The 20,018-nt window shown below is 37.1% G+C and overlaps 1 protein-coding gene across 1 annotated transcript in view; it reads left to right on the forward strand.

Moving 5' to 3' along the window:
* Positions 1–20,018, forward strand: part of AHI1 (Abelson helper integration site 1) — a 212,338-nt gene that overhangs the window by 38,640 nt on the left and 153,680 nt on the right. Inside the window, exons 10-14 of the mRNA XM_065931304.1 lie at positions 4,051–4,236; positions 6,096–6,248; positions 9,928–10,060; positions 13,471–13,594; positions 18,380–18,609. Coding sequence (XP_065787376.1) covers positions 4,051–4,236; positions 6,096–6,248; positions 9,928–10,060; positions 13,471–13,594; positions 18,380–18,609 — 826 coding nt within the window. The remainder of the gene's footprint in view (positions 1–4,050; positions 4,237–6,095; positions 6,249–9,927; positions 10,061–13,470; positions 13,595–18,379; positions 18,610–20,018) is intronic.

Consider the following 20,018-nt stretch of genomic DNA (forward strand, 5'->3'; position numbering starts at 1 on the left):
CTTCAAATGTTATGGGTTATTTTTTTTTTTCAACTCAGTTTGGTGTCATATAAGGAGTTAGGATAAGGAGGTAAGGTTGCTGTGGTGAAGAGGTATTAATTCAAACTCAAATGATGCTCATTCAGATTCTTAGATATTTGTTCAGTGCTTAAATGTGTGCCAGATACACTTTATGCTCTGAGGACCCAGCATTGAAAAAAGACACACATAGCCCTGCCTGCATTTATTCAACTCAACAGATTATTTATTGAACCCTTACTATGTGCCAGCCACTGTTCTATTCCGTGAACAAAGATAAACTCCTTGACCTCATGGCCTTCATATTCTAGCAAGAAAAACAGGCATAAAGCAGTTGATCATAGAGCTTAGCATTTATTATAATTTTTATGAATACTATCAAGATGATGAAAGCATCTGTGGTATCAGGTAAAGGTCTCCTACAGAAAGGACATTGAACCTGATCATGAGCTGGATGGCAGGAATGAGGAAGAGAGTTCTAGGTTGGATGCAGAGTGTGCAAAGACCCTGATGTTGGAAGGAGCAAGGAATACCTTGATAACCGAAAGAAGGCCACTGAGAATGAAGGACAGAGTTGAGGGAGAAAACGGTGCCTGACAGCTTGCTGGGGTAGACAGGGCCTTGATCACACAGGGTCTTCGAGCCCACCATTACAGACTTGAAAGAGTAATGGGAAGCCATTTAACGATTTTAAACAAAAGGAAATAATCTGATTTATTTTTTATAAAGCCTACTTTGCTGGGTAGAGAATGAATTAGAGAGGTCAGAAATGTAGGTACTGGAAATCAAAGTAGAAAATTCTTGCTGTAGTATAGGTATAAAATCAACAAAGATGAAATATGTGGATGGATTGATGTTTAAAAAGGGTAAATTTTATAATTTTTTAATTTTATTCATAATTTTTAAATTTCTGATTTCGAACATAAATTTGAGCTCTAAGAAGTCTTGAGTAATTTACCTGTTTTGTATTATCTTATAAAATTTTTCCATTTGTGCATCCATTCATTCAACAAATATTTACTAAGTATCTGTGAAATGCCAGGCACTCTGTTAAATATAGGGTATTTGTAGATAAATTAGACCTTGTCCTGTCCCTCCAGTTCAGTTTCTGTGTAAGCGTATTGCCTGTATGATTATGTGCTATGGAGCAGATGCTGTGAAAACCCAGGTGAGACACTTAATACAGGCTGAAGTTTAGAGGCTTTAGGAGAGGTGCAGTCTGCTTGCTGAGTGGCAGCAGATTGACTGTGGTGAGGAAGTCATTAATTCTAGAGTGGTTTTAGAATCTCTCAGTCCATTGTGCCTTCTAAAATCTCCCTTCTATAACCTTTTATACCTTTTTCTAAACCCCATCTCATACTGAATCAAATAAAGAAATAAAAACAAAAGACCAGAAAGGTCACAGGGTGAATGAACATTGCCCCCTTGTGGTCTTATTAGAAACTGCTTTCGTTACTTTTATGCTACCGTCTGTGCAGAGCTGCCATATTTACTGTCAGTTGCACCTGGGAAACAATGTATTTCACAACATTTTTATCTTTTAAGTGTCATACAGATTTTTATTTACTTATTCATGCAATCAGAAGTAAAGGGTACATGATTGTATGTGCATCCTCTGTTGTAAATGTATATATCTTTCATTAGACTGTAAGTTTTCAAGTCACTGGCAATTCTTTTTGGCCTATTTGTTGAACATATTTTGGTCTGTATTTTACCAAATCTCTTTGCATTTAATATATTACTCTTGAAATTCTCTGTAATAGCATTCCCTGCATATGAATGGCACACAGGAAGTGCTCCATGAGTATCTACTGAGGGAATTAATAAATATATGCAAACTGACTGAAAAAAAACTCTTCTTGGAGACAGTGACATGAATCAGATTACAATGCACATGTTTTAATACCTGTACCATTGGTTCTAGGAATGTCCTAGATAATTATGAAGTTATCATAGTGGTCCAGATGAACCCCAAAGAACTTTGTCCAGATATAAATGAGACTTTATCCTAATTCTCAGGTAGAGGCATTTTTGATTCTTTAAGCACATGTATATGACTCATCTGTTAAACTACAAAATGATAAAACCTTATTTATTCATGCTTTACATTATATGTTTTGTAATCATAATGGCAGGATTTGGCTGAATCTTAGCTGTTTACTCATACTAAGCAGCATACTTGTATAAACTAAATTGGCTAGTGAATATTAAAACAACTTATGGAAAGTATGATTTAGAATCTGGGGAATAAATAACCTTCTAAATATTATGTTACTGCCTTGTGATAAGCTTCAGGCAGATAGTACAGTTTATGAAAGGAATCATGAGTGCTTAATATTTAAAGACTGAACATCTCAATTGCTCAGTTTGAAACTGTTTTGCTATCCCTCTATTTCATAATGTCACCCCTCAGCTTACAACCTCTATTAACTTTACATCCTCTCCTACAGGGGTGGGGAAAAGATGAAATGTATTTTTGCTAACTTTTGTTTCTTTATTGATACTTTGTTCCTGAACACAGTGCAAATCTGGGTTTTGCCTCAGCTAATAAAGCTTCTATTTGCCAAATTATTGAACATTTTCTAGTTCTTTACCAGTCATACTTATGTGTATAATACCATGCTCTTGAAGCTCTTAATACTTTGGTTTTTCTTGACACTGTTTTTTCCTGATTTTCTTTATCCTATTCCTTCGGTTTCCTTTGGTTTCCTTCTTGGTCTTCCACCTATCTCTTTAATATCAGTCCTGCTCATGATTTCATCTTTAATCCACTTTTCTTAGACCCGCTTTTCCTGCGTATGCTTCAAAATTCAGACATTTCAGCTTGGGTGACCCATAGCTATCTGACTCCGCCAAACTGAACCTCCTCCCTAAATCTCTTACATCTTCCCTATCTGCTACCTCGCTTGGTAGCACCACCATCTGCCCAGTCTCCCAGGCTTACAGCCTTAGAGCTGCCCTATCTGTTTTGGTAGCTACAAGTCATATGTGGCTGTTTGAATTCAAATTAATGAGCTGAAATTAAATGTAATTAAAATTTGATTTCCACAGTTGCACTAGCCCCTTATGGCTCAGCAGCCATAAGTGACTAGGGATACTGTATTGCATGGCCCAAGTTGAGAGCGTGCGCATCATCACAGAAAGTTCTACCTTAAGCATCTTTCTTGGCTCTTCCCCATTTACTTACCAAATTGCACGATCAGCAGCAGTTATTAAATGTTCCCTGTACCCTGTCCCTTCCTACTCTTCCAGTTTTCCACCTCCACGTTCTGCCTGAACTGCTGCAGAAGCTCTCAACTGTCTCTACTAATTTGTAAAGGACACAAAGGTTAACAGAGGTATTTTCTACTTAACAGTCACAGTCTAGTGAAAGAGAACCTAATTTTGAGTTGGTGAGATAATTTTTCTCCTAAGAGTGTCCACTTATTTAGCTTAAACATATGTTGTCTTAATAGTTTTTTAAATTGAACAGACCTTTTTAAGAAGGTGGACCAAAACATTTTAAAAACATAATATGGAGCTCTCTTTTAGAATAATTTTGACTTTTTGGAAGTTTAACCATGAAATCTTACCAGTTAAAATACTGATGTTGAACAAATGGGAAATTTGTTTCTGTGTTTAAATAATATGCATTTTAATCTTTGTATTATTGGTATTATTGTATTGGTATTGTATTGTATTGGTATTATTGTATTATTATTGTATTATTGTATATTGGTATTATTACAGACAGATGTGTGTTGATCACTTTATTTGTACAAAGTAACACCTGCCACAATAATGTTAATGCTTTACCAATGGTCTGAAGTTGTATAGAGGAAAAGACAGCTCTTAGGATGTCACTTGGGTTACCTTGTCAAAATGACCTGAAACTGTGCTTAACCAACTGTGTAAGTGTTCTTTTCTTTACAAATGTGAGGAATTTCAGCACACCATATTAATCTTTTTAAAATGAATTTTTGACTGTCTACTGTTGCTTTATTGGGCATCTTTTCAATGAAGGTAACATTTCATTTGAATTTTCATTTTAAGCTTCTAGGAGCCAATGGAAATGTAAACATCAATTCAAAACTTCGCTTGCAACTGTATTACCCACCTACTAAGCCTCGATCCCAGTCAAATGTCGTTGAGGTTTTTGAGTGGTGGTCAAAATGTCCAAGAAATCATTATCCATCAACACTGTATGTAACTGTAAGAGGATTGAAAGTTCCAGAATGTGTAAGTTAATAGCACATGCAAAAAATATATCTTCTGTTTTTGAGATTAAAGGGTGGGGGTGATGGTTTCTATTTCTATACAGATAAAAACTTTAGAATTATTTTAATAGATGTCTGAAATAGAAAGGAAACCAGAGATTATATATTAAGCCTGTAATAGCTGATACTTAAAAGACATTTTAATGAATTTTAAGCCCTAAATATAGATTTTAATTTTAAGAATTAAAAAAAAATAATGTTAATCTTTAAATATTAAAGATAAAAGAATGAGTTATTGTGTGGTGGTGGTTTAGTCACTAAGTCATGTCTGACTCTTGTGACCCCGTGGACTGTAGCCCACCAGGCACCTCTGTTCATGGGGTTCTCCAGGCAACAGTACTGAAGTGGGTTGCCATTTCCTTCTCCAGGGGATCTTCCCAACCCAGGGAATGAACCCGGGTCTCCTGCATTGCAGGCAGATGACTGCAATGTGGAAATTGACAAATAGGACCAGACAATAAATAGTTTAGGCTTTGCAGGCTATGCAGTTTCTGTTGCAGCCTCTCACCCTTTCCTTGGTAAGGTGAAAGTAGCTACGTACACATATGTAGATAACTAAACAGATGGTTTTGGGTGTGTTTGAATAAAACTTTATTTGCAAAAATAATATAGTCATTGGCTGTATTTAGACCATAGCTTGCAGACCCGTGAATTATAGACATACTTTTTACACTATTATTCAAATAATCAACAAGTAATATTTCTACTTTTGTTGTATATAGATTAAAATTATGACTGTCTCAGCACACATTTGTCCTAAAATGAGGTGAAACTTTTGCTTTTGTCTCATTGCCACAAAACATTTCAGGCCATTCTGCATATTCTGTATTGATATTGTAAACTGTGACCACAGTGTTGGTTTTCATTGGTTTGAATGGAATTAAATCTATTTTAAGAAATGGAGGATTTAAAAACATCAGGTCTTTATGTTGTGATCTTAAAGCAGAGATGCCATAGTACAATGCCAGAGCCATAATATACCATCTGGCACGTATTGGTGAAGAGGCAGAAACAAAGGGGCAGAGTGACTAAAACTATGTCATTGGAGTTCTGTTTTATCCTTTCCTTCTTTTAAGGCTTTTGGGTTTAGGACTATAATTTCAAGCAACTGACATTTTATTTAAAGTGACAGTGAAAGTTGCTTCAGTTCAGTTCAGTTCAGCCGCTCAGTCATGTCCGACTCTTTGCGACCCCATGAACCACAGCACACCAGGCCTCCCTGTCCATCACCAACTCCCAGAGTCCACCTAAACCCATGTTCATCAAGTCGGTGATGTCATCCAATCATCTCATCCCCTGTTGTCCCCTTCTCCTCCTGCCCCCCAATCTTTCCCAGCATCAGGGTTAGTCATGTCCAGCTCTTTGGGAACCCATGGACTATACAGCCCATGGAATTCTCCAGGCCAGAGTACTGGAGTGGGTAGACCTTCTCTCCTCCAAGGGGGTATTCCCAACCCAGGGATTGAACCCAGGTCTCCCATATTGCAGGTGGATTCTTTACCAGCTGAGCCACAAGGGAAGCCCAAGAATACTGGAGTGGGTAGCCTATCCCTTCTCCAGCGGACCTTCCCAACCCAAGAATCAAACCAGGGTCTCCTGCATTGCAGGTGGATTCTTTACCAACTGAGCTATTAGAGAAGCCCATTCATTTTATTTTATTTAAATAGTGTACAAATAAAAGTAGAATTTTTTTTCTGGATTACATTTTGAAACATTTTCATAGTATACTGTTTATTTCAATATTTTCAAAGTCATATATGCTAGAAAAGAGAAAAAGATTAACATGATACATACATTTTCTCATTTTCTGTACGTACTTAGGTAAAGCCATCTTACCGTTCTATGATGGCTCTTCAGGAAGAAAAGGGGAAACCAGTGTACCGTGAGCGATACCATGAGCCAAGTTCAGTGGACGCAGAGCCTGGATTAGAAGATTCAAAGGAAGTGGTGAAGTGGAAACGGTTGCCTGGGCAGGTGAAGTGTTCACGGACACTGGATTCATTTAGATATTTATTTTAAAATGCGCCATCAGCTCCTAGGGTAACTAGCTTGCTACTTAAAGCTTTCAGGTTATCCTTGTTTTTAGCCATGATCTTGTCTGCCTATTAATTCATTTGGTAAATAGTAATAGAGTGCCTATCGTGTGCATACAGATATTATCTTAACTTCTTTGGGGATATTGAGAGTTTTATTTGTTTGCCAGAGCTGCCATAAGAAAGATCACAGACAGGTTGGCCTAGTCAATAGAAATTTGTTTTCTCATACTTCTGGAGGCTGTAAGCCCCAGATTAAGGGTTGCAAGGCTGGTTTATGCTGAGGCCTTTCCCCTTGGCTGGCAGATGGCTGCCACCTTCCTGCTTCTTCGTGGCCTTTTCTCTGTATCGGTACTTCCCTGGTATCTCATCTTCTTATTAGACTAGGGTTCACCCTAGCAACCTCATTTTAACTTAGTCTGCTCTGTAAAGACCGTGTATCCAAATACTGTTACATTCTGAGGTACTGGGCTTAGGGCTTCAACAAGTAGGGATTTGTGGAGACACAGTTCAGCCCATAAATCCACAGTTTTCAGATTCATGAAATTTTCACAGTCCCTGGCTTCTTCCTGAATCACGTTTTGATAGAGACAGGTATATGTACATCCTTTTACCAGAAGTTGAGCAGTATTTAAGCTTTCACTTAAATTTTTTGTAGTTGGCTATCATATTGTGCGGTGGCAAGAAGCATTACTGGTGAACTTATGCCAGTCTCTTATCTGTTTCCATAAAGAGTGGAGTGGTGCATTCTATAGACTCAGTATATACACAAGAGTGACTATTTTCCTAGACCTTTTCACATTCTATTTTGCATCATATTTAATTTTTTTTTGAGGCCAATTTTACAGATACATCTTAAGGTCACTTTAAACACTTTACACATAATAATATGGAGAGAATAATACTTAGACTGGGGACCTTTCACATCAGTTGGGAACATGGGAGTTACTATGTTGTTCACTATCAGGTGTGCTGCAAAGAACTCTTCAGGAAATATAGATACAAAAATAATTGTTTAGATGAGCAGTTCTCAAAGTGTGATTCAGGGACTGCTGGGAGTCCTCAGACCTTTTCAAGGGGTCTGTTAAAGTTATTCTGTTTTCAGAATAAGATCATAATAATTCTAATGATTCTGTAATGATTTAGTGTGTCTTTTTGACTTCCATTCTCTTACGCTGGAGTTTTCCAGAGGCTAAATGATATCTGATATCACAAGGCTAAATGATATCTGATATGCAGAAGCAGTTTTGCTTTTATTAAGCAAATCTAGCTACCTGTTATTAAGCCAGAAATTGAAAAGATTTGCAAAAATATAGAACAGTTCCATTTTATGAAATCTTTTGTGAAAAGAGATTATGTTAACATTCAATGGACTTGCTCTGTTATTTTTTAAATGACTAACAAATGGTTTTCTAATTTCTCAGTTTTAATTTCTAATATGATAAATATCTGTAGATACAGCCACATTTGAGGATCCTCAAAAAATTTTTAAGACTATAAAGCACCCTGAAATGAAAGCAGTTTGAGAATTTCTGATACGTAAATGGTGATCTGGAGTGGTGGAAGAAGGGTTCACTCAACAGGTTGCTGGAGCCTGTGACAGACTTTATAAGTGGCCAGGTTAAGGACAGGACAGAGGAGAGTATTTCATGTTGGGGCAATGTTATACATAAATGGGGATGCACCTGTTGTATCCTCAGGCATCCAAAGCTTGGTGGGCGGGAAATCCGAGTTTGTGTAAGAGGTCAAGTGGTGGTGATAGAGTAGGCCACATTCTGAAGTGGCTCAAATGGTGGGTAGCCTAATATTTGATTGTGTGGGACTGAGGAAAAGTGGGAGGTTTCAGGTGAGAAGGAAGTGTGATAGCAGTTGTATTTTAGGACAGATTAACAGTTTGTCCCAGGGCTGACAGTAGTGGACCTTGAAATGGGATACCTCAGAATGAGAGGAAGGTGGCCACTGCAGTCACTGAGGTCTGAGGTGAGAGGGGTCCGACCTTGGGGTGTTGGTGGCAAAAGTGAGGAACGAGACATGAATACGAAAGAAGGAAAGACCTAGTGTGATTGAGTGACCGACAAAGTAGTAAAGAAGTGGAGCGTTGAGGACGTTGAGGCCCTTTGCTGCTGTTATTAAATGTCCATCAGGTGCCTCTTCTGAGTATAGCGTCTTACTCTGGGAATGGAAGTTAAATGATGGTGCTTTTAGTGTTTTGGCTTTAGTGATGAGGCACAGTTTTCCTTAACTACACCTCCTCCTCTAAGAGCAGCAGCAAGTGATTATGAAAACTGCTAACTTTTCCTTCAACTTTTGACCTCTTTTTATCTCTCTCTCCCTTTTCTAAATCATCTGGATGGAAAGCTGGTATCTGGTACAATGTCTGTTGAATTTTTCACCTTTCAAGTAGCTGCTCATAATTCTGCCTCTTCACATTGCTGCTAAATTGTGATGCTACTTGTGAGAACCTGGTTCCCATCTAGAAAGCAGGTCCTTGGGTCAGTAGTCTTTGAGCTGGGCTTAACCCTCTGAATAATACTTACTAGCCTTATATAGTACTGGCAGTTACTCACAGGTTCGCTGTGATGAATGTGTGTGTGCTCAGTCGCTCAGTAGTGTTTGACCCTTTGCCATCCCATGGACTGTGGCCCGCCACATTTCTCTGTCCATGGGATTTTCCAGGCAAGAATAGTGGAGTGGGAAGCCATGTCCTAACTCCAGGCCGTCTTCCCAACCCAGGGATTAAACCCGCGTCTCCTGTGTCTGCTGCACTGGGAGGCAGATTCTTTATCACTGAGCCACCTGGGAAGCTCATGATGAATATATGAAAAGATACTTGTAATAAAAGTACCACATTCATGGCATATCATAAGGGCCAAACATACATTTTGAATAATAAGAAAGAAACACAGGAACTAAGGCTCACCGAAGTTTGAAAGAGGTAGAATTAGGACAAATAAAAGCAAGTACTATTTTCTGCAATAGCTATTAATACACAATAAGTTTGGTTTCATCTGGTAATAAGGAATGAAAACATAAAAATGATGAAGAAATTTTAATAAAAATAGTGAGTGAGAAATCAATAGGAAGTGATTGATTTACTCCAAAAGTACATTTTGGAAGGCTTTACAAATGATGGTTATTTAAGAGAAAAAAGAAAGGATGAATATTTATACATCCTGGACTTCAGTTGGGTCTATATGGCATCTGTAGACTCAGGACAAGTTTATGGTTCCACAAAAATGACTTCTTAGTTGCTGTCATGAAAGAAGGGTATGACATACATTCCCTTTTGTGGCTATATGAAAATAATCTGGTAGTGATAGCTTTAGGAGTATCAGATCTTGAAATTTTGTGTTCACCTTTTAGGTGAATAGTGCTAGTTAGGCATGGGTATAAATTCACTCAATTTTATGGAGAATTGAAACTGATTGTCTGCTTTGAAAGTGAAATAATTTACTTTGGTTTTCCATCATTCTGCTTACTTGCCTTCTTCCTCCTCTGCCTCACAGTAAAGGGACCTTTTAAAAAACCAGAAACTGCACCAGCTACAATAATTGAAGTTACCAACTAGCTTTCGTATTTAATGTTTGTTTATCTGTATTCATAAAATGTATGTTTTGCAGGCCTGCCGTATCCCAAACAAGCACCTCTTCTCACTAAATGCAGGAGAGCGAGGATGCTTTTGTCTTGCTTTCTCCCACAATGGAAGAATATTAGCAGCAGCCTGTGCCAGCCGGGATGGGTATCCCATTATTTGTGAGTAATGATCCTATCTGTTTAGTCTAATATTAGACTATGAGAGGATTTTTTTTGTTTTTTAAAATTCATTGAAATCTTAATTTGTCATCCACCCATGCTACTGAATTAAAACAGATTTCCTCAAGTAAAGTCACAATTCTTTTTTAATAATTTACACTATACAGTATATGTCCAGAAATAAAAATGAGAATGATCAAATGAAGGATAATAAATTTTTTAAAATATTCCAGAGGTACTCTTTGTGTATTTTCTATTTTAAGTATAGAAATTTTGCAGCATATAGGATTAATAAATCTCTTGAGGAATTTTAGTCCAATTTTAGTCCTTTGATAATAGTGAGAATTTGATTATGAAAGCCCTCAAATTTGTTATGTGCTAAGACAGTAAAAATTGGCTTAGGAATACCTAGATGAAGAATTTTAATTATAGTAGATCAGCAGAGAGGCCAAAGACCTACTCTTAAAGTACCTTTAAAAAATGGAGAAACCACGTTGACAAGTTATTTCTGTTAACATTAGAGATATTTTTTCAGTGGGCATTCATGCTCTTCTAGTCATAGAGGCATGAAATACTTTCCCTTCTTGTTTAATGGTGAAAACCAGCTCATCTCAACAGGAAGTAGCCAGCTCTTCACAGACGTCTGCCCTGAGCACTGACATTGAGTTTTCCTCAGCTTCACAGTTTATTATTCCAGAGCTGATTGGCTCTTTTCTTCCACAGGGACTCATAATTGGCTTGATTATCAGCTATTAAGTAAATATGAAATAATGTTAGCTTTAGATGTACAAAGTGATCATGTAGTTTGATTATGACTGTGCTATTCTGCTGTTGTTAACATTCACTTAAAGCTATGCATTGGGGGAAAAAAAGATTCTTAGGAAAACATACCCCCCAGAGTATTAATAGTGATTTTTTTTTTTCACTATGCACTGGTCAGTGAAAGAATTATTTTCATTCTGATGTGCATGTTTTTAACATTTCCGGGATAAATATGTGTTACTTCATGCTTTAAGAAAAACTTGAATTTAGATATACTCACTGCTTGAATCTAAAAAAATTTTTTAAAAAAGAAGAATCTTTGTCTTTGGTTTTTGATTATGATGTATCTGCTTGGAATGCGTTCAGCTCGTAGGATGTGCAGATTAATGTTTTTCACAAATTTGGGAGGTTTTTCATCTTTATTTCTTCAAATGTTATTTCTGCCCCTTTCTATTTCTTCTCTTCTTCTGAGACTCCCATCATTTCTATGTTGGTGCACTTGATAGTTATGCAACAGGTCTCTGCACCTTTATTCATTTTCCTTCATTTTTTTCTTTCTGCACCTCTAACTAACTACACAATCTTAATTGAACTGTCTTCAAGTTTAGTGATTATTCTGACAATTCATATCTGCTGTTGAGCCCCTCTAGTGAATTGTTTATTTCAGTCATTGTACTTTTCAACTCTAGAATTTCTACTTGGTCTGTTTTTTATAACTTCTATCTATTAATTGCTAAGAAATAATTCTCACACCTTTGTTCTTCAGATGTGGTTTTCTTTAGTTCTTTGAACATACTTTTAAGAAAGGATTTAACTAGGAAACCAGTGTGATTGACAGTTCCTGTTGACTGCTTTTTTTTTCCTGTTTGTGGCTGTACTTTGCTGTTTTGTGTGTATGTGTGTGTCTCCCTTGAAAACTGAATATTTTAAATATTACAATGTGGCAACTCTGGAAATGAGATTCCCTTACTTACCCACCTCCATCTGCCCAGCTGGGATCTGCTGTTGTTGTTATCCGTATAGTTATTTTCCTAGTCTTTATTCCTTGTGAGGTGCTACCCCTGGAGTTCTTGCCTTGCTAGCTTGGTGGTCAGCTGATGGTTAGGGATTTTTAAATATCCTTGAGTAAACAGGTCTCCCTGCCAGTGCCGCAGGGTGCTCTGTGTGTGTGTGTGTGTGTGTGTGTGTGTGTGTATGTGTGTTTCTGTGTGTGTTGGGATAGGTTTCCAGTGCTAAAGTAGAGAGTTTACAGCTCCGCCTTCTCCTTCACTTCCTGTTTGCACAGATCTTCCCCAGGGCAGTCCCAGTAAGATACAAGGCGTTCAGGTCTGTCTTGGACAAGTGTGTGCACAGCCTTTCATGTGTACATGTTCTTCTCAGTTCCCTGGAATATACTGGAGCTTTTCAAAGTACCCTGTGGACATCTCATTCCCAGTACTTCCTTTTGAGTTCTTTGGCCAGCCTCTGCTTAGCTGCCTGGTATCACTGCCTCAGAGGGCCACCACACTACTGATTATTTTATGCCCCCCAGGGTTAGGACTATTCGCCCAGAGCAGGCTGAGAACCAGGTCAGATAAAGCCAGGCCCTGAGAATGGAGTCTTGCAGGAAGCTGCCCAACCGTCCCACAGTTTTGTCTTGAGGATGGGCTTTGGAGGTCTTTAGGCCTCTTCTGCCCCGTCTCATAGATGCGAGGCTGCTGTTCTTTGCAGTTTCAAGGCTGTTGGTTTTCAGGGCGACTCTGGAGCTTGGGAGAGGAGAATGGGGACAGGACAACTTAAAACACCACAGAGCTCACTGTTGTTGCCAATATTCATACGTTTTTCTTTAGTAAAACGTTCCTCAGATTGTTATAAGCCTTTAATTCCCAAAATTTTGAAAAAGCTAATTTTGACAGTTTTTGCCAGTGTTCTCGTTGCTTTTATGGGAGAGCAGATTTTCCAGGGTCTTTATTTTGCTATAGCTGAAGTTCTTCTGTACTTTTTAGTATTTTAAACAGCAGTTGGTTTTACCACTAGGTGGAAGTAGAGACTTGGAAACTGTTCTCTGTTCTTAGAAGGTTTTACTATATACATAGCATAACAATACCACAATGCCTTGTTTATCAGATTAAATCTCTATTAATTCCCCTATCGTTTTTAGTATTAGAATTTTTCTCTCTCAGTAGCAGGGTTTAAGTTTCTCATTGCTTCGAATAGTTAAATTTTCCTTGAAATTTGATTGATTTTTGGATAAAATAATACTTTATTCATAAAAGTCCAAATTACAGAATCTTTGAAGTGAATTGCAATTTAAAAGTTATCTGTTTAATAAGTTGATTATCAAAGGTTATTAGGATTGCTTTGAAAAGAGATCAGAGGGGTGGGGGCGGGGGAAAATTAAAAAAAAAAAAAAGAGAGATCAGAATAATTGTTAACTGTAGCATATTATAAAATTTTAGGTATTTAAGTTCTTGTATCTAAAGCAATTGAAAACTTACTTTTAAGTAGATTTTGACCTTTTTTCTTACTGAAAATGTCTTTGGTGATAATATTCTTACAGACAGTGGTGACCTTATGTACAAATTATTATAAATGATGAATTTTTTTATATTATTCAGTTAAGAAACCTCTGTCTGGAAACTTACTAATTTGGGGAATGTTTTCATTAGTGTATGAAATTCCTTCTGGACGTTTCATGAGAGAATTGTGTGGCCACCTCAATATCATTTATGATCTCTGCTGGTCCAGAGACGATCGTTATATTCTCACTGCATCATCAGACGGCACTGCCAGGTCAGTACACTTCAGCAGCGCTCACTGCTCTCTGTGCGTGTTGTTGTTCAGTCACTAAGTTGTATCCGACTCTTTGAAACCACGTGGACTGCAGCATGCCAGGCTTCCCTGTCGCTCAGCATCTCCTGGATACTCCTGGATGCTCAAACTCAAGCCCATTGAGTCAGTGATGCCATCTAACCATCTCACCCTCTGTGTATGCTGCATGCCCTCCAAGAGAATGTAAATAGAATGTAAAGTGATATAACTGCTCTTAGGCTTCAATTTTGTCTTTCTCATCAAGAGATTGTCATAAATGTGCATCATACAGACTCACTGAGTAAATTAAGTTATGAAAACTTTTTCCTAAACACATGCTGTTAAATATAATTTCATATATATATATACAATGTTTCTAATCCTCACTGTCTTTAAATGGTCATTTTGTACAGTTTTGATTAATACCTTGAAGTTATTAAACAGCTGAGATTATTTTTCCTGGAATACAAGCTGTTGATGGCAGGGATTCCATCTGTACTGTTTAGCTGGATCCAGACCAAGACATGGTGCTGCTCAATGCATGATGTAGGGTCAGTAAATGAATATGCCTCTTGCATTTTAAGAGTGTAATAGATTTTCAAATATTTGCATTTTTCAGAATGTCAGTCTTAAAATAATTTAACTCCTTCCAATTTAATAAGTAGCAGTGTTAGTCGCTCAGTCATGTCTGACTCTTTGCGACCGCATGGACTGTAGCCCACCAGGCTCCTCTGTGCATGGGATTCTCCAGGTAAGAATACAGGAGTGAGCCGACATGCCCTTCTCCAGGGGAACTTCTCGACTCAGGAGTCAAACCTGGTCTCCTGCAGCATAGGTAGATTCTTTACTGTCTGAGCCACCAGAGAACTAGAAACCTACTATTAATCCCTCTTAACAACATCCTCAATAACCCATCTGGTTTCTTGCTCTTTCAAGCATAACCATTCTGTCTGACGCCAAGCTATGCTAGAGAAAAAGGCAGAACCTTGGTAAGACCTTAACTATGGATTTGAGAGTTGCAAAATCCATAAGTTTTCATCTCTGCCGAGCAATCCTTTTGCTTATGTTTATTTAGCTATTTTTTTCTCATTCCTCTAGCAGCAGATCCAACCAAATCTTACCATGCTTCAAGTTCTTTGCACAATCTTAAGTTCTCTATACAGTCTTCCCACTTTCATTAAATGACTACCTTCGATTTAGAGTGTAATTTAACCAGATATGAAATTCCTATATTTCTCTCTGGCTTACCACCTAATATCCATAAATTTGGGCTTCCCAGGTGATAAAAAGCCCACCTGCCAATGCAAGAGATATAAGGGGTGCGGGTTCAGTCCCTGGTTCAGGAAGATCCCCTGAGGAAGGGAATGGCAACTCACTCCAGTATTCTGGCCTGGAAAATCCCATGGACAAAGGAGCCTGGCAGGCTACCAGTTCATAGTGTCGTAAAGAGTTGGACATAATTGAAGCGACTTAGCACACACATTCATAAATTTACCCTTGTGTATCTCTGTTCATCTCTCTTACCAAAGAGATAGGAGTCCCCAAGATCCTTTATTCCGTGTCTTCTGTGGTTTGGTGTGCTTATCCTGCTCTCTCTCCTCTTCCTCAGCTTTGAATCTCACTTGTGTGCTAATAACTTTGCGCTCCTTCTCTTTTTCAAATTCAGCTATTAACACACTTCTGCCTGGATTGCCCAGTGGTACCGCAAATCCAAATCTGAAATCACCAAATTTTATTTTCTGTTTTTAACCTTCATATAGTTTTTGTTTTGTTCTTTTTTTTAAAATTTAAATATTTAAAAAAATTTACTGTGTTGTATTGGTTTCTACCGTACAAATCAGCCATAAGTATACATACATCCCCTCCTTCCTTAGCTTCCCTCCCCTCCCGCATCCCATCCCCCCAGGTCATCACAGAGCAGCAGACTGGGCTCCCTGTGCCACAAAGCAGCTTCTCAGCAGCTGTGCATCTACACCTGATGGTGTATCTATGTTGGTGCTACTTGTTCTCCTCTCCCTCTCCACCGTGGCCACAAGTCCATTCTCTGCATCTCCAGATCTTTAAGTGCATCTCCTTATCTACCCTGCCTCCCAAGCTGGGAACTCAGAGTAGGACTCATCTTTCTTTTTCTCATCTAAGTAGTTCTGAACTGTGTCAATTCTCCCCCCTAAAAGGCTCCCATTCTGTCACATTCCTTCTGTCTTCACTGCTGTTGCCTTAATTCAAGCCCTTGTTACCTTTTTACTTCAACTGTTGCTGCTAAGCTTTGCCACTGTTCACCCTCGAGCTCCTACATCCCTGCCCTGCAAAAGTCCTTTCCAACACCATCTTTCATAATGTCTTTGATTGCCACTGCCATTTGAAGAATGTGCTGGTTCCTTAGCATGGCATGACAGGCACGGCCCTCACCGACCTCCCATTTTCTCGTGTGCACTTGCCACAGTACGCTCTGCCTCTCGCACAAACTTCTGAAACGCCCTTAGCATCTCGTCTTCTTTGGCATCTCCCTGTTACCTTATTGCCTCTTCCTATGCTTCCCGCGCTTCTCCTCCGCTTCCTGCGCAACTCATTCACCCAACAAACATCTAAGTGCCTGTGCTAAGCCAAGGTGGGCTCATAGTCATCACTTAAGACCCAGCTCAGATTTTACATCCCCCCCCTTTTTTTTTTAAGATTTTACCATTTTTTGAGGTCAACTTGGATTTCCTCACACAACATATGTTGTATAAAGTATACCTTTTCCTTTGTGTAGCTTTGGAGTTGATCCTCATTTAGGACTGTTTGCATCCTAAAAATACTACTGTGAAGGGTTAACTGCGTGAAAAGAGAATCACTGTGGCTAGAAATAAAAAGATAGTGGGATTTTGAAAGAGATAAGGAATGCTTACAGTGAATGAACTAAAGTCAAAAGGGAAAGAACCAGAGTTGCTGATGCTCCCAAGTGGCAAGAAGTTGGATTTTTGTCCAGGTCTTCTGTCTTCCCTTGAGGTCACCATCACCTGTTACTGTTAGCATCTTCTGAGTAAGTGTTTTCCACTGGTTAGCTCTCTGCTAAATGGGTTTAATGTAAATCTCTTGTCTTTAGTTGTCTTCAGTAAAATTTGAGGAAAAAAAGATCAACAGCTCCCAATATAATCAGAAAAGCTTGTCCATGTGTAATGACTCCCAAATATACCAATATGTTCTCACTCCATCCTCTCTTCATAACTATTGTTTTAACTTTGGTATATTCTTTTCTTTCCAAATTCAAATAATTTTTTGTATGTTCATCTAGTCTTTACAGATTTGTGTATAAATGTTCTCTGCTATGATCAGTTTGATTTTTTTTTTCCCACAAACCCAGTAATACATTTCTTTTGATCTTAGATTCTACCATTGCTTGCTTGACTAAAGCCGTCACTGATACCAGTTCAGCATTTATATAAAAATCTTCATTTTTGTGTTAAAATATTGTGTCTATTCGAATTACGTTGAGCTCTTTTTACAATACACTTGTCATTTCTCCTCATTATATAGTATTTCAGATGATGCTACTATAATTTATTAGCAGGCAACTGAAGTTTTACTTTCAGCATTCTCCTTAATATTCCCTCAAAATTAGTGATTTTTTTTTTCCAGTAAGTACTGTATTTCGTGTTACATGAGTTCATTGAAAGTTTCGTGATGGTAAAAATGTTTATGCAGTGACACATGTGTTTTACTTTTACTTGAAAACATATTCTTTCACTTCCTTCATTACTAGTTTGGATTCTTAGTAGTTGAAGATCATATCCTGTATTTTTAAACAGCTGCTGAGAAAGCTTATAGAATGTTATTCTTGAATAGCAACTGTATTTTTTCTTCTATAGATAATTTTGAAAAAAACTTAATTTGCTTCTTTTCTTAGTAATAAAAAGGATAAACTATAAATCTCCATATTAAAAAATAAATTCTTCTAATTCTGATAACCTGAGTTTTTAAAAATCGAGTGCTTCACACTCGTAAAGCTCCTGTTTGTTCCTAGATTTTGCCTGTTTTTACACATTGACTTGCAGAGTATCTAACCTGATAGTTTAACTCTTAGGGTTTACTTTTGTCAAGACTATAGCAATAGCAATATTATTTTCTTTTAAATCACCTATTATATAAAGGCAAAGATAATGAATATTAAACATAAAGTGAGTACTCAATGTTAGATAACCTGTTTCCTATAAAATATTGTAATTATTTTAATGTTATTTTGTTCAAGTACTTATATAGTAATTTGAAAGTGGCTTCTAAGTCTTTGAGATCTTTATGTTAATTATGCTTTGAAATTACAAATAAAAAGTTAATGGAGTACACTGTTAAGTCCTCAACTGTAAACACTTTGGAAAAGCAATATATACAACATAAATGGGAAATCATTGAAATTTCTTCCTCTATTTTATTTTTTACTTATATTTTATTAAATGCAATATTTTACCAACTCTGCATTGTATTTAATCAATATCAAGAATAGGTTGGTTTAAAAAAAATACAGACATATGCAAGTACAGTTTTTCATTTTGCAGTATAGATTGCAATTAGTAGATGAATTAACATAATGCTTGAAAATAACTATAAGAAATAGCTTTGTCAAAATGTAAAGAAGTCTAGTCATCAAATGTGATCATATTATTTTTATTGTTATAAAATTTACCATTGGTGGTTGTTACATGCTTACTCATTAAGTCCATTGCCTATATTGGTTCTTAGAGAAACGTCTGCCTTTCAGAAACAATATGTAACATTTTTCTCCTTTTCCAGGATATGGAAAAATGAAATAAGCAATACAAATACTTTCAGAGTTTTACCTCATCCTTCTTTTGTTTACACGGCTAAATTCCACCCAGCTGTAAGAGAGCTGGTGGTGACAGGATGCTATGATTCTGTCATACGTATATGGAAAGTTGATATGAGAGAGGATCCTGCCATATTGATCCAACAGTTTGACACTCACAAGAGTTTCATCAACTCTCTCTGTTTTGATATTGAAGGTATGTCTGAAATTATATTCAAATTGAAGGCTAGTTATGTGAAGAATTTTTTTAAAAATTTTGTTTCACAAGGATAGTTATTTCAGCTTGAGAGGGGCTTTATGTATTAGATAAAATTAAATATGTTTGAGCGTATTTAGATTGTTTGTGCAGATCATAGATAGACCTGGTCATAAATTTGGTGCTGCAGTAGTTGTTAGTTAATTTTAAAGTCAGTACATTTCTAAACATTTTTATTCAACTAATCTTTGCTGTAACAACCAGTCCTGTTCCAAATTTCTGAACATATTTCATTGGATTGGTGATTGTTCCCTTAGTAGGTTTCTTAAAGGACCCTTTTCTGTAAATCGCAAAACTGAGGAAGATGGGGGAAAGATCCCAGAACAATGTTGAAAATATGTGTTTAAAATGTGGCAACAAGATTTTTTTAAGTACCTAAACATATGTTTATGGAAGGGAAATTTGCAATTATTTAAGGTTTAATATTAGAATATGAGTAGTATTAATGATGTTTTAAGGATATAAAATATTTTATCAGCTGAAAGACTAAAATTTGTTGTATCTATTTATAGTCACCTTTTCTGTTATTTCAGACACTAGGTTTGTATAGCTGTAATTAATTAGTATGGGATCATATCAAAATAATAATCTTTCTAATGTACTCAGTTCAACCATAAGGATGTTTATAAGTAGGAATCGCTTCAGGAAAGGTCAAACAAGGATAGAAAGGCATCTGAAAACTGTCAGAGAAGTAGCTCAGATCATAAAAGGGAGATGAGTAATTGCTTCAGGTATTTGGTTAAGGTGTGAGAAAAGGTAAGTCTTTCTGTGTCGCTCCAGTAGGTAGAAGTAGAGCCAAAGCTACAGATTTTTCTTTGCTTAGAATTAGAAGGAACATTCTCACACACAGGGCATTTCTTCAGTTGAATAAGCTAAATGTTAGTACTTTTGTGTAAGATATTCCGTTCACAGTTGCTGAACAGCCATCTTTTCGTATGGTTTCTAAATATTCCTAATTGTTTATGAAGTTGAATCTGATGACCTTTGAAGTCCCATTTAACTGTAGGATGGTTTGACTTTCAGAATTGATGTTACACTGGAACACCTGTTACTTATTATTTTATTCATTCCCTAATCATTTATTGAGTTCCTACCAGGTCTCAGGTATTATTCTAACAGTATAAGAGTATAGGTGTTTCTCCAGGAATATGAAATGGGTTGTATAGGCTAACAAAAGTGAGCAGTACAGATCATATTGGAAAATTCAAATAATTTGTTTTGTTTTGGAATTTGAGCCATGTACACATGAACTGAGATGCTCATTTTGTTTTGTTTTCAAATTCAGGTAGGTGACAAAAGAAAATAAATCACAAGTAACTCAAAAGGGTGAAGAAAATTGGGACCTGATT

This window comes from Muntiacus reevesi, chromosome 3, assembly GCF_963930625.1.
Source record: "Muntiacus reevesi chromosome 3, mMunRee1.1, whole genome shotgun sequence".
In the NCBI taxonomy this organism is placed as follows: Eukaryota; Metazoa; Chordata; class Mammalia; order Artiodactyla; family Cervidae; genus Muntiacus; species Muntiacus reevesi.